The 15800-nt window shown below is 40.4% G+C and overlaps 1 protein-coding gene across 1 annotated transcript in view; it reads right to left on the reverse strand.

Moving 5' to 3' along the window:
- The window catches only part of REV3L (REV3 like, DNA directed polymerase zeta catalytic subunit), a 112331-nt gene that overhangs the window by 75257 nt on the left and 21274 nt on the right, over positions 1-15800 (reverse strand). Inside the window, exons 2-6 of the mRNA XM_056856958.1 lie at positions 10956-11145; positions 8590-8664; positions 6153-6313; positions 4836-4932; positions 798-892 (exon numbers count right to left, since the gene is read on the reverse strand). Of these exons, the coding sequence (XP_056712936.1) occupies positions 798-892; positions 4836-4932; positions 6153-6313; positions 8590-8664; positions 10956-11145 (618 nt within the window). The remainder of the gene's footprint in view (positions 1-797; positions 893-4835; positions 4933-6152; positions 6314-8589; positions 8665-10955; positions 11146-15800) is intronic.

A 15800-nucleotide genomic window follows, 5' to 3' on the forward strand; every position in this document is an offset into this window, starting at 1 on the left:
CTGAACGTCTCTACTTCAGACTTTCCATTGTTTGTCTAGTCCTGCTTCTTCTGATACACAGCCACTTGTATGTGTCTCACTGCCATCTCAAACTCAACATATCCAAGACTGAAGTATCACTGTCTTTGATCTCAATCTGTATCTGTTGGCATGACCCTCAATACTGAACATGCATCGTTGGTGTTATCTTATTTAACTGTATGTATATCTCATATAACTCTCACAGATAGATACATACCTGTTTAGGTTCAGCCAGGCTGCTGCATCATGTGCCCTTGGACCCTTTTCCATTCCCCCCCCCCCAATTAGTTACTTGGACTCATGCTACACATTTTAAGAATCCATTCATTACTCTCTATTCCCTTGGCTAAATTCTCATTCATTCTCTGGTCATCTCCTGCCTTGACTACCATAACTTTTTCAAACCTCAACCTAAATTTCTCCCATTCTATGCAACACCACTTGTTGTAACACTTCATTAGCTTTCATTCCTCTACCATGTCCAGCAAGAACTCTGTTTTTACCTCTAAAGATCTCCACAGCTTCATCCAACTCTCCCTCTTCCCTCCCTGCCATTCTCCCTCATTTTGCCCCTGCCCATAGTGTTCATTTACTACCCTCAACTTGACCAAAGCTTTCCTACTACTTAAACAACTTAACCTGTTCTTCCTCACAAAAAGTACAGAATTACCACCTTCCCTGTCATTTTTCCTACTACCTAAGTCATCATGGTGCTATATAAATAATGAAATTTGAACCTGTCACCATCCTGATGGATTACTCACAAAAATATTTACCTTCAATATCCAATCTGTTTAAAATATCTGCAGCCACTGCATCCACTTCCAACTCACAGGTACTCTGTGGTTCAACGTCCTCTAGTATTAAAGAGCTGCAGTTAAATTGGAATTGGAGGATTAGTATAGTATTATGAAATTTCTCTTTACCTAAACTCATTAGGAAAATTGCATGTAATTATATATGACTGACCATCCTTATCGGTTTTAAAACCGGAACACATTTTTAAATAAACAATCCAGTAATTTCAGGTTCAAAGCATTTTAGGCTGTAGTTAAAATGAGAAAGTCTTGTCATTCATACAAAAGACGTAGATGACTGGCTGGTGCATCAGTTATACACCCAAATGCTGCAGTGCCCACGTCATCACTATACCCACACCAATAACACTGGCAGAGGCTCCAAACTGTAGCAGCACAGAAAGACAGGCGGCAAAAGCTGCATTCAGATATCACAAACAAACGGTGATGAGAATGAGGATGGTTTATTCTCCCTCCATCCTTTGTGCACTGAACAGAGCTTGAAGACTTTTTAAAAACTAACCATAATTTCTTCTACATTGGATTTTTAAAAATTAGCTTGTTTCTTACTTAGAAATCAAGGTTCTACACCAGGATTAAAATCTGTCTTGGAATCCTGGTTTATAAACAGCAAATAAATAAATAAAAAGAAAAGAAAAAAAAATTGGAATTTGGATGTTACACAAACTGAAGTTAAAGACTTCCTGGTTTAGGAAATTTTTCATCTCAGCTCTGCTTACAAGTGGAAAATGGAGGAGAATCTGAGAGCCATTATAAAGCTGGCATAATCTCATCCAATATCAGCTTGTTTGTGATATCTGAATACATTCATCAAGATCTGTGGGTGAGAGAAGAAAAGGAATATAAGGAAAGTAAAATGGAATCATGTCACACTGGCTAAGCCGAAGAACCAAGTCATGACCCGGTCATAATCAAGATAAAGAGTGTGTTATTATACTCAGAGGGCACAGATGCACATGATTATGCAAGAGGGACTGTCTGCAAGGGCAGAGATTTGTGGTTCAGTTTAAACACAGGAGATGTATGGGAAAGCAGATGTTTAAAGAACTACAAATGTGTCCTTTTTGACATTATAAATTACAAAAATCTACAACTTATTATTTACATAAAATATTAACCTTTAAAGCAGGAACCTCTAATTATTAATACCTATCCTAAGTTTCATACTTAAATATTTATTAGCGAGAGCATCATGCACATTATGAAATGGACATCACTAACTCACATGAGTTGTTTTGTCTATTGGTACACAGGAAAACTGTATATAGTTGTCAACCAAGTAAAGAATATTTAATTGATAATTAGCCTTTTACCAACAGATCAACTACTTAAAATGTAATACTCTTATACAGTGCTTTGCTTTTTTAAAAAGATGCCAGTACTCATATCTAGGGTTGTGTCGATTTCCACCAATTCCCCCCTCCCTCTATAATCCTCACTTGGAGGTCCGTGAGGGTCTTCTTTCTCTGACTGAGTAAGCAGACCTGGTGTAGGAGGATCAGTACTTGGGAGAACCAGAAAAGTGCCAGTACTGGTGAATACAGTAACAAAAAAGCCCTACTCCTATATATTTGTGGTCATAAAGTACTTACAAAAACCATTTGAATCTTTTCCTAACCTGTGCTATTTCACATTCAACATACTGCCACATAATAAGGAACTAAATAGTTGTGTCATGTTTCATCCCCTCCATGCGCACACTTTAATTTCACACGAAAGCTTATACCCTGTAAAATGTTGTTGATCTCCAAGATGCTTCTAGACTCAAGTTTAGTTCTTTCATTTGAGGAAAGCATTATACGTACAAGATATTAGGCATCTAAATTATGATAAATGCTTAGCAAACAATTATGGTATCACCACAATAGCTGCATTTTCATTGATGATTCATTTAAGATATAGGCAGTAATAACCTTTCAGGACTGTTTTCTGCTTGTATTTCCATGAGGTTGAGAGTTTTTTTTAAAAAAGTTGTGGGAATAAGGCTATCGGGAGTTGGTGAGACTCCACACTAAAGTTTTAAAGCAGATATCATGTTGCTGTTATTACAGAAGATAAAGAGTGTGAATGTTTCAGTACTGATTTGCTGGTCACACATCTAGGGAGTTTAAAGACTAAAAAAATTGCACAAGTCAGTCAATGGAGTGTAAGAGACTAGTTAGCAACAGAACAGCTGCTTAGTCTTGATAATAACATTTATTCTAAGGAGAGGTTAGTCATGCTGTATTGAATTATTGATCGCACAAACGTCAAAAAGGTCACATTTCCAAGACAAACAAATGAGTCCAGGAGAGTAGTATCAGAAGCAAGGCTGTTTCCAAGTGATTAGCATGAAAGGGACTTGATAAAGTAATTTAAATTTCATTTCTGGAATATGGGGATTCTATAATGCAAGATATATTTGGTATACAGTGTGTTTATTACCACTGTGGCTTACTGACCATAGATGCTTCCCATGTTAGTTGTATTGCCCATATTTAATTATAAAAACCAATAAATAACTGGATTGGATCCAAAGTATTGTGAGCAGAGCTGCAACTTTTCTTCCTCCCACTGTACTGGTCCACTCTGTACCCCCACAAAAAGCTGTCCCTGTGGAAGGTCAAGGGATCCCCAAGAATAGCACTTGGTATGAAACAGGGATCTGCAACTGGAGGGAGAAATGGGCAAAAGTCTGCCACCATCGGTTGCTAATCCTCCCTCTATGTCTTCATCCTTAGTAAGAGGGCAGCATGAATGAGAGAATTCTGTAGCTCACAGACTTTTCTGTTCTTGTTTGACCTTGGCTCACAGCCAGCTCAGAAAGGCAAAAGGACAGGGGAACAGAAATAAGATCTCTCTCACACACATACTCTTCTCAGGCTGGATCTACACCTGCAGCAGAACAAGATGGTAGAACTGTGCCCATTTCAGACAGCAGATATTATTTGTGGATCCTGCCATATAAAAGCCCCCACAAGTAGGAAACTAGCAGACCAGATAGGCTGGCTAGAACTTCTCCCTCTTCCATGCCAATATTTCTAACCAAGGAACTTTTCAGAGGGGAGGGGGAACCATTTAAAATAAAATCCCCAGCCCTAATCTGATATAAGGGCTACTCTCTGCCACCTCAGGATGAACACCTCATACTTCTGTATCTGTAGACCAGGCCCTTGCCTTTCCCAGTTATTGTCATGCTAGACACAAAACAAAGAACTGAAGAGAGAAGCAGAAATGGGCAAAAATAAAAAACCTGGCAGCAACACCATGTTGTGTGGGAGAAGACATTCAATTACATTCAAGACTCCAGCTAGAGTTTCACAATTCTTTGATATTACTTCGAGGGATAGGGTTGCCAGGTCCTACCTTGCAACCAGCGGGAGATTTAGGGAGGCAGGGTTGGGGGTGGCAACCGATGACGTCACATAGTTTCACTGGATGTGCCGGTGTGCGGCTTTCCCTGCCCCCTCCTGTTCCTACTCGTGAGTAGTGCTACTCACGAGAAACCTGGGGCACCAGGGAAGCCGCGTAAAGCAAAAAAGAAAGCCCCCACCCCCGCCAAACAGCTGAGTGGCGGTAGGGCGGGGGAGGAAACAGGCTGGTTAGAAACTTACAGTATAACTGCAACTGCTGGCGTGAGGCTTTCCCTGCCTCCTCCTGTTCCTATCTTTCCAATTAGCTGGATTCGCTCCTCCGCCCTACCATCACTCAGCTGTTTGACGGGGTGGGGCTTTCTTGTTTGCTTTGCCTCTGCTGCTTCCCTGGCGCTCCAGTGAGCTTTCTTTGCTGCGCTCTGGCTGGTGTCCCAGGTTTCTCAGGCAGCTTTCCTCCCCAGCCACTTTTCCCCACGGTTTCTCGTGAGTAGCACTACTCGCTACTTGTGAGTAACTCTACTAATCTGCTCCTGAAAAATCTGAAAAGGGAGGGTGCATGCATCCCTGTTTCTATTCATAATCTCTTAACTGTAGTTAGGCACAGTAAACTGATTTTTTTTTTAAAGTCTTCAATTATGCCAACCTTGGTATTTGGTTATCTTCCCATCGAAGAAGGGCACTGGTAGTCGAATGTCCTGATAAATGATCTCTAACACATTCAATTCCATCCAACGAATCACCTACAAAGAGAAAACAAAAGCACTTTCCAGTACTTATAATTGGATTCTACTAATTAATAATGTTACTATAAATACCGCATTTTTGAAAAATCATTCATGTATCATTTCTTGAACTACACATTCAATATAAACAGCTCCAGGTGCATGAAAGAAAAGGTACATAAATAATTTAAATAAAGAAGTAAATTCCAGTTGCAGAGTGAGAATGAAGGTAGAATTATGTCATGAAAGTAAATGCTGTCTAGTCTAGAGAAGAAAAGACAGTGTTCTTCAGAAGTCTGTTCAAGTAGAAGAACTTGAAGTCATGCAAGAGAACTATACCAACAAATCTGTTTGCGCCTTATTATTTTAATCTAGATACTTTTTTAACTGAGGGAATACAAGAAGTAGCATCAGAACAAAATAATCTGGCACCAACAACACACACTCTTACACACAGAGAAAATACTTGTGAGGTTCAGCTCTCAAATTTTATTGCATTAAGTCACATACTAATGCATTCTTCTTCCTGGCATCTAACGTGGGGGGGGGGGGGAGAAAGAAAGAAAGCCAAATGGTCTTAGGATGGCACCACAGGAGGAAGAAGGGCTCCTGCTGCCCCCCAGATGTTTTCCACATGAAAACCTTGATTTTGCTGCTCCATTCCTTCCTAGCATGGTTTTTGCAGGAGAAAACAGTTGATTTCACCCCTTTGCTGCACATGCTACAAGCATTCCCCTAGAAACTGCTCAATGAAAGAATGGGGGGGGCGCGCAATCAATATTCTGTCCACTATAACTGATCTATGTTGCACAAACACAGCTTTGAAAAAAGGTTTTTTCACAACAGACTAAGAATACTTCTGTGCTTCACAAAATGGGCCAACACTCATTCCGCATTTTCGCATTTTCTAAAGCAGAGGAGCAACGTATTCCGGGCAACAGTATGATCCACTGGCAGGAAGACTGCTTTGTTTATCTTAGATCCAGTTTTATGTCTTTTATCCCTTAGAAAAATGACACTAACAGAATTCAAGTGGGCATACTGATTTTAAATTTTGTGATGCAATCCCCCCCACACGCACTCAGTGTTTCTTGTCACCTTTGTTTTCACACTAAATGGCACTGATTAACAGTAAAGAATAGTATGGAATATACATTAATTATTACAAAGGCAGTAGTTTATAACTAGTATACAAGAGACGTCTAAAATGTTTTCTACGAACTGGACTTTATGCACACCTTTTTTCTTTGCCTTTCTGAACTTCACAGCAGCCAGGTTTATTAAATTCATTCCATACAAGTTGTAATCTATAAACAGCTGGAGGAGGTAGGGAATATGAGCTTCATGAGGTTGGTAAAATTTATTCATTATGGCTCCACCTTGTAGAAGCTCGCATACTCTAATCACAATAAAAGTGAGAAATAAAAGTTAACATGTTAGTTGATGAAATAACACATTTGAACAAGTTTATTAGCATTTGCTGAATGCTTGTTTTTAAATGATAGGTTTAATGTTGCAGTAATAATCCCATATATTAATATTTAAGACGTCCTCAGCATGTAATTCAGATTATAAACAAACACAAAATTTTGACCACTAAATGCTAAGATTACTAACATGTGATCTTAAAATATCTGAATATGCAAATAAGAGGTTTTCATTAGTTTAAAGAGATTCTGTCCACACAACTGGACACCTGTTGCCGCTCTGGAACTATGACAGTCTGCATGTACAGATCTCCAAATGCACATAAACAAAATCCTTTAACTATATAGTAAAAATACCCAAACTAATCGCAGAGTTGGAAAACCTGCAAATCAAGCCTTCTGGTATTTAAGTGGAAAGAGCAACCACCGGCTTGCATCTACTGGAGTGTTTCCAGTGACAGGAAGATTTCTGCCCATGGAATGTGGCTTTCTCTCCTCCTCCACTCACTGCAGCCCAAAATACCTCTGAAAATGCTGCTCCTGGGAGGTCCTAAGAGGTCCTAAGAGGCCCTATCCTTCATTAAGGACATTTTAGGATACAGTGGCAGGGCGGAGGCAAGAAAGTTGTAATCCATGGGTGGAAATCCTTCAGTCTGCAGAAATGCTCTGATGGATCTGAGCCAAGGAGATAAGTTTCTCTTCCCTATACCGACTGCCTTCAGCCCCCTGGAGGGAAAATATGCAGATAACTGTTTTCTTTGACCTAGTAGATCTCTACCTCATTTGCTCATGCTGTCGTTCAGTCTTACTGGCTGTAGTAATTTTGTCAATGATTTCATTATACTATGTCTGATGTGACATCATCAAAATGTCCAAACAAAATCGTACAGATTATTACAACCGGACCAATTCAAACACAATGTGGGCAAATGAGGCTGGAAACTGTGAGGACAAAGGAAAATGGCACTGAGAAACCGCAGCTGGCAGAAGAATAAATGCAAATATTTGGCAAGATCAGTATTTTTTCAGCAACACGTTCAGCTTTATCAAATGTGCAGTGTTGGAGTGAATAGCAAAATTCACAATCAGAGAACATTGGCAGTGTCTGATGTATTTACAGACAATCTCAAGTATATATGGATGTATAGGTATAATCTACAAATTAACACTTTTCCAATTATACATCCATGAAATTATTTTCTTACTTCATGAGAGATTTTTTGGCTGTGTTGCTTCCCTAATAAATTGCAAACCATTTTAGTACAAATGGTTTATTTGCCCACACTATAGATATATAACTATATTGTCTTCCCGCAAACGGTTGTCTCCCACTTGAACAAAAATAATGTTTAACAGGTTTTTTACATGTATTAAAAGCATTTTACCCCAATTTTCACGATAACGCACGATATCTTGCAACACAGTTAAAAATGTATATACAAAACCAAATTAAAAACAAAAGTCTACTACGTGTCAGAACATCAAGCATTCCTTCAATGACCCTGAGTGACCCTCCTTCCTGTTTTGTGAAATTGTTTTATATATATGCATTTTAAAATTTTATTTTGATGTTTTGACTGTTCGCCACCTTGGTGACCATGAACTGGGTGGAAAGCTGACATAAAATGTTTTAAATAAGTAAAAATAATAAATAAAATATAACAGCAGGATAAGTCATTCCAGACCAACAACAGGTTCCTCTCTGCTCATAAACAAACATTTTCAAACACAAAGTAGCCTTGTAAAAGAGCATAAACACCAGATGGGAAAAGAACAAAAATATATATTTAAGGGAAATAATTGTAAAGAACTTATGTTGCCAAAGAATTCACTATGCCTTCTAGATGACAAGCTTCCATAAGGGAAGGTAGCTATATCAGACACTTGAATTCTTCACTTAGGTGATTGGCCTAATAGAATAGGTGAAGAATAGGTGATTGGCCTCTTATTGCAAGAGGCATTCTATAAATATATACTGGCTTAGGACACTAGGGGTTTAATGGTCAGAACCAGAGTCAATAATTTGGAAGTACACCACCATTCACTACAGTTGGTACAGAATTGGCTGTATATATCCTCACCTACCTATGTTAATCATCAGGTAGGCTACACCATTCTGAACAAGCTTGCAGCTTCTGAACTGCTTTTAAGAACAGCCTCAAGTAAAGCATATTATAGCAGTCTTTCTACCGTTTTAATATCAATAGGAAAGCATTCTCCATTAACAAAAACAAAGGTGTTTGATTACCTTTTCACCATAGCAGGATTGTAAAGGTAGATCTTCATAAACTGTCTTTCCTTTTCATGGTAACCATAAAAAGGCCTGGAAAACAAATATCCAGCAAGATGTTATATCATGGATATATGCTCTTTTGACAGTCACTATGATCTAGTGGATCCATATGTGCATAGAGTCAACCACATGTATGGGAATCCTGCACATCAGACCTTCCACTGAATTTTGGTTCTGGATGTTTCCTTGTCTTTTATAGTTGCAGTTATTTGCTAGTTAATCTAAAGGCCAAACAACAAAATACCACCAATTACCATACAAACTATATAAAAGTGCTCAAAATGAATTAAAGAGAGGTTACATTAAATGAAGTTTATTTTAAAAGCTGAATAAGATTCTGATTTCATAGCCAAATTAGAAATTAATGCTTTTAAGATCCCACTATATTCACTTGCAGCCTTCTCAGAGTAGTTTCATGTTTTGCCAAAATATTGAACATACCCCATAGTGTTACTAGTGAATGAGAAACACATTAGGTCCTTACTCCAACACATAGTTGTAATTAGTGCATTCACATGCAAGCTGAAGCTACAGTTAGCATACCGTATATACTCGCGTATAAGCCGAGTTTTTCAGCCCAAAAAAAGGGCTGAAAAAGCCGAACTCGGCTTATACGTGGGTCAATACGGTAGAGGGGGGAGGGAGGAGGGAGGAGGGAGGGGGGAACTTACCTCCGCCGTCTTTTCCTGGCCAGGAGCGGCCTTTAGAGGTGCCCTGCAGCCGCAGGGAGGCCGCCCCCGCCGCCTTCTCCCGGCCGGGAGCGGCCTTTAGAGGCGCCCTGCGGCCGCGGGGAGGCCGCCCAGCCGCCCCCGCCGCCTTCTCCCGGCCGGGAGCGGCCTTTAGAGGCGCCCTGCGGCCGCTGGGAGGCCGCCCAGCCGCCCCCGCCGCCTTCTCCCGGCCGGGAGCGGCCTTTAGAGGCGCCCTGCGGCCGCGGGGAGGCCGCCCAGCCGCCCCCGCCGCCTTCTCCCGGCCGGGAGCAGCCTCCAGAGGCCCCCTGCGGCTGCAGGGAGGCCGCTACGCCGGCCCCGCCGGCCCCGCCGCCAGGAGCCCAGAAGGAACGGTAAGCCTGCGCGCGCGGGGGGGGGGGGTTATAAGCCGATCCTCGGCTTATACGCGGGTGCCTAATTTTTCCCCATTTTTGGGGAGAAATTAGGCACCTCGGCTTATACGCGGGTCGGCTTATACATGGGTATATACGGTAACTCTTCACAAAATGTACATCCAATTAAAAAAAGCAGAACAGGAACATGGTGGATACACCCACCATCAGGTACCTCCATACATTACAAGTACTCAAGCAGAAGGTGAAAAGGTGAGCCATTAGACATGCAGAACTTTATCACATTAAGCTAACACATAACAGCTCCTCCCATAATGGACTGGCTAGAAGAAAAGGTAAAGTGCTTACTCTACTTCCTCCCACTTTTGATCCAGGTAATTCTTTTACCACTGCAGTTCTAAAAGAATGCCTTATCCTTCTATGAGCATATCACAATAACTTCAGGACGAAGACTGAAGTAGTCTGAAAACCATATACCATAACACTAGTGAGAGAGAGTGGGCAGAGATTTAATAGGAAACGGTACCACAACTGAATTATCAGGTTATGGTAATGCATATTCTACCTCCAAGTATGTGCATGTCATTAATTTGAGAGAGAAGGTATTTATTGGTCAAGCACCTTTAGTTTACTGCTTCCTGTCTTTTCTTTTTTCTTTTACTTCTTCCTCCATACTCATGGCCTCACATCCATTCTTGTTCAGGGTCCAAGCATTCCTGCAAACTCATACTTCAGAAGTATATACATGTTCCCTCTCTCGCCATCATGCTTTCTTCAGTATACTTCAGACTCACCACCACTTGCCTTCCCCCCTCCCCCTCTCAAAATCCACAATTTAGAAAACAAGGACTATGAGACAATTCACTCTATGGTAGAACATAAAGATGTTTTTCTTAGATGTTGAGCTGAAGTTTAAAATCCAAGTACTACTGAAAATCTAGGCAATCAACATTTTTTCTATCTGAGAAAAGGGTTTGACTGTCAGTACTGAAGTCTGAGGTACTGTCAGAGACATCCACATTACCCTAAGGACATCAGATCCCTTGTGACACCGAAAAGGGTACTCAGAAGGTGCTATGAGTCGTTATGCCTTTGTGGTTGGGAAGAAGTATATTTCAAGTATAAAGACATTCAAAAGCCAGCCCCCAAACCCCTTTTAATCTAAAAATATTTTAAATTTTGAACAGCAAATATGTTTTTCAATGTTGTTAGTAACAAAGAAAAAAATCAAGTACAAAAGTTGTAACAAAACAGTACTTACATTCCATAAACTAGTGACACTTTGAACACATGCTGAAGAGAAGAGGATGGGTTTCCTAAAGCTACATTGAGTGCTCGGTCAATGCTGAATGCCAAATGACGAAGATAATTTTCTGGCTGTTGCCCATAACCATCATAGGGAACATACAGATAAGGAAAGATGCCATGTAAATGGAGACAAGTCTTCTGACCTACAAGAGGAGAAAAGTCAAATATTTCAGTCAAACACAAAAGTCCAGAAAGCTATCACCTCTTACTTGTTGCTAAGAAAAATCTACAGCAGAGATTACCAGACAATAAGAACTTTTTTGTATTTTTCTGATGGAAAAATCAAAACATTTTGAGAAACACTAAAAACAAAAGTATTCTCTTTTATGAAATGAAAGTTTTACTTAGAATATGTATTAAATGAAAGTTAAATGAAAGACAGTTTTACTTAGAATATGTATTATGATTTTTTTCTAAGCCTATCTACAGCATTAGATAATACCTACATAAACTATAACATATACAACATTTTCAGGATTTTTTGCTGATACGTAAATAGGTTTGGCAACAAATAATATGCTGTAATGTGTTTAATGATAGTACATTATTAAAAATTCAGTGTTTTCAGTGCTTTGCCAGTAATCCTACCTATTGTGACTATATGAGAAGATTCCTCTCTCAATAATACACATTTTATTTATGATAGAATTTGTTTTGTACTTTCAATTTTCATTTTTCCATATGTCTCAGATGGCAAAAACGTTTTATTTTTATTAACACAGTTAATACAAGTCCTGATCAGTCTAGGAATTAACTTATTTTTAATTAATATTGTGGTAGGGTAGAATTTTACAATTACCTAGTACAAAATAACTATTGGCTAGTAAGCCCAGTAAGCTCCTGTACTGCAGTCCAAGCTCTGCTCACGACCTGAATTCGATCCCAACGGAAGTTGGTTTCGTGTAGCCGGCTCAAGGTTGACTCAGCTACCCATCTTTCCAAGGTCTGTAAAATGAGTACCCAGCTTGCTGGGGGTAAAAGGAAGATAACTGGGGAAGGCACTGGCAAACTACCCCGTAAACAAAGTCTGCCTTGGAAACGTCGGGATATGACGTCACCCCATGGGTTAGGAATGACCCGGTGCTTGCACAGGGGACCTTTACCTTTCTTTAGTAAGCCCAGACAAAATTTATGGATGCTTGCACATACGAATAAGATAGGATACACACTGCATGCTTTCCATCTGCTTTGCTTTGACAGAAAAAGAGCAGGCCCATGTGAATCAAACAATGGCATTACAGCAGTGTACCAACAGAGCACAATATGCAATTCTCCACTTGTCTTTAATGTCTGACTGCAACTGTAAGAGCTGTCAAACACATGACAGGGCACAATATATGGCTGGTGGACTCCATTCATGTCACAAATTGAAGAAGCCTTGTGGATAAAACTAATGAGAATTACAAAGGGAGAGACTGCCTGCCTGTTGCCATCAAGAGAAGAGATGTTACTACCTACTTTGCCCCTTCCCCCACCCTATGAATTAATTTGTTGATGGCAGGTAGAATGGTTAAGTAATCCAAGTTTAAATATTTGAGGTAGTTTTCTGTTGTTGTTTTTGAAATCGTAAGTTGCACTGAGCTCAAAAATAGGATGAAATGCCCAAATAAAATGCAAGAAGTTATTACAAAGCAGGTAATGCCATACAACTTATATAACAGTCTGATCACATATTCTACAGAATTCCATAACTCAGCTCTCTCATCAATCAAGGGAGGGGAGGGGGCAGGATATGGGAAGACTGGGAATGGAATATTATTTTAACTATCTGAAAAAGTGGTGCAAAGGGTAACCAAAACAAAAACAGCTTTGGGGGCAGAAGAAATCACATCTGTGGACTAAATCAACCTAATGGGTTTGCCTTTGTTTTGTAAGACAGCTGCCTTTTCTTGCACCCCTACGTAAAGCCAAAACTGAAGAACCAATTCTGAATTTTTCTTCCTTTGATGGTTATATTCCTGAATGCAAGAAAATATTAAAAATGAGAACATAAATATAAGTTACTGACTTAATGCATGTTTATTTCATGCTTGAACGATGGCTTTTTTGAATGCTCAAAAGATGTTTTCCACCCAGAACTACTATTATTTTAATTCTGATTAGTAATCAAAGGACCCTAATAGAAATTGAAAGTAAGCATCATGTAAACATTTAGCAAGAAATATATGTATATAAATGACATTTAGAGAGGCTATCCAAAATCACAGAATCTAGAAATCTGTTAAGTGACAGTAGCTTAGAAGGAGGACCAATGAAAACTGCTGGGGGCAGCACTGATATCCCACAGAAACCTTCCATTCACTGCACTAATTGCTATCTTGTTCCTTGTTAGTTTGATAACTATCAGGCAAAACACCAACTTCCCATTTTATTAAACATTTCAGCTTCTGGAAAAAATCTAAACTTTTACCAACATACAATTTGCAATCAAACTAAGTTAGGCAAAATAAATACCAAACTGTAATTTTTGGTATGACTTCTTTTGCTCCTTGGTGTCAAGCAACTTTCAAATGAACTGAGTTATATATTAGCATCCAGTATTTCTCTTAATATAAGATTATAATGAATTTCCTTGAAATGGCTGCTAGTTAATATCAAGGGATCGAATTTTTCTGAGCAAACAACAATTATAGCAGTACTCCCAGCAGGAAAAACCCCAAGTAAATACTAACAGTTTTGATTCTCTTGTACGTTGCAATCCAGAGTGTTATATGTACACACCTGGGAGCCATGCATTCAGCTGAGAATCTCTAGAAATTCTGCTGCAGCAACTCCCACAACCAGAGGCATACCAAAATTCAGTTTAAATACTTCTGTAGCAAAAGTATGAAAATAAGTCTTAATCACAGAATCATGAACCTTGAAGTGTGACTGAGCAAAGTCACTGTGTCTTTACCTGCCCTAACATCAACAGCTGTTGTGGGAAGGGACCTTAGCTCTCCAAAGCAAAGGCAAACTATAAATATGACAAAAATAATACTACCTAGTTCCTTTGTAACGTGCCCTGATTTTGGTACGAAGATATTTTTGACTATTTATTCCTTTGTAACTTTGTATTGTATCATTTGGAGGAAAGTGGAAATGAACACAAAAGCAAACTATATACAAAGAAAACAGAAAACCAGCATTATTATGAACTTTTTTGTTTTACAAGTTTCTTATACTTTTTTACAAGTGCAATACGAGTTTTGTGTATTTTTTTTAAATTACCATTTATAGAAGCTGAAATAAAGACCCCCATTAGGATATAATGGAATGATTAGGAATAAAAAGTTTCTTTTCCCTTATTATGAGGAAAGGTTATGAAGGCTACGATTCTATGGGGGGGGGCAAATTGGATTAGGAGCTGGCATGACACCTCAGCGACATAAGTGGCCACTTATCCCAGGATAAGGGGTACTTACGCTGGCATGGGGGCATTCATGCGCCGGTAAGCCATGCTGCTGCGCAGGACTCCGCCTCCGGCATTGCTACACTGGCAGCGAAAACCTGGAAGTGGGAGCCCATGCTGGTGTGTGTGTGTGGGGGGGGCGTTCCAAGGGGAGTAGCTAATGTTAGTCAGCTTCCTAACCACTTTTGCCCTAGGAATGCCTCCTAAAGCAGCAGTGTTGCTACACCACCTTTTTTGGTGGCATAGCCTCACTCTTTTCAATTGGGGCATTTTCCCTTTTAACACTTTTAAAAAATGTTTTATTTCATTTTCAATGGCCAGGAAGCCTCTGAGGAGGCGGCGTGACTGAGCCACTCCCAGCCGCAGCCTAACTGTCCCCCCTTCAAAAATGGCCTGCCCACTATAATAAGGGCTGATTTCACTTTATTTAGCAGTAATGTATGTTTACCACGGGGGTGGGGTGGGGTGGTAGATGGACCAGCTGAAGCCAATCCCAGCTCTTTGGTGGATGTACCTGTATTTCACGTGTAGTCAGAAGCATGCATTTGCAGAAATGCTAATTAGATCTTAAAGCAGGGGTGGGGAATGTCAGGCCCGGGGGCCATTTAAGGCCCGCAAAATAATTTGGTCTGGCCCTTCATGGGTCCTGGCAGATCTCTAGCTCAGAAGGATCTAAGGCGGGTTATCCGCCCCCACCCGCAGACAGGAATAGCCTCTATTCAAGGCAGTTGTGTTTGTGTTTTGCTAAGAAAAGGAACCTTTCCCCCCCTTGCAGAAGACTCATTAGCTATGGAGCTGCTAGGACCGCCCAAGAAACTGTGTTAACCCTTTCCCACACAGACCATGGAGAAATGTATTCCCTCTGTACTACAAGAGAGCTGGGGGTGGAAGTGGTGACAATGGAGGGGTTAAAGGGGGCAGGGCCAGAAAGCGCAGGGGGGGGGGAGTTCTTAGCCAGTGTGTCGTCATTTCATCCCTCCAGGCGGAGGTAGCAGGAGCCAGCTGTAGAATCCGGCCCCGACCATGCGGAGCAGGAACTCCAGCGTGCGGCTGGACGGCTACGCCCGGCTGGTGCAACAGTTAGATGCCTGCTTGCTTGCTTGCCTGCGCGCGGGGTTGGGGGTCATCTGGGGCTGCTGCCTGGTTGGGGCTTGGTCGGCTAATTTTTAAGCTGATAATTTTGTATGGCCCGCAAAAGATGTTATAAATATCCAAATGGCCCTTGGCGGAAAAAAGGTTCCCCACCCCTGCTTTAGGGGATGTCAACAGATATAACCAGGCTGAACTGTGAAACAGTGAAGTCCTGAAATTGATGCTGAATGTGACATGAACCCATGAAGAAAGTGAGAGATGTATTCTATATCAATCACAAGTGGTACAGGAAGAGGAAAAGCAAATAAGCAGCAG

The sequence above is a fragment of the Euleptes europaea genome, chromosome 10 (assembly GCF_029931775.1).
Source record: "Euleptes europaea isolate rEulEur1 chromosome 10, rEulEur1.hap1, whole genome shotgun sequence".
Classification (NCBI taxonomy): Eukaryota; Metazoa; Chordata; class Lepidosauria; order Squamata; family Sphaerodactylidae; genus Euleptes; species Euleptes europaea.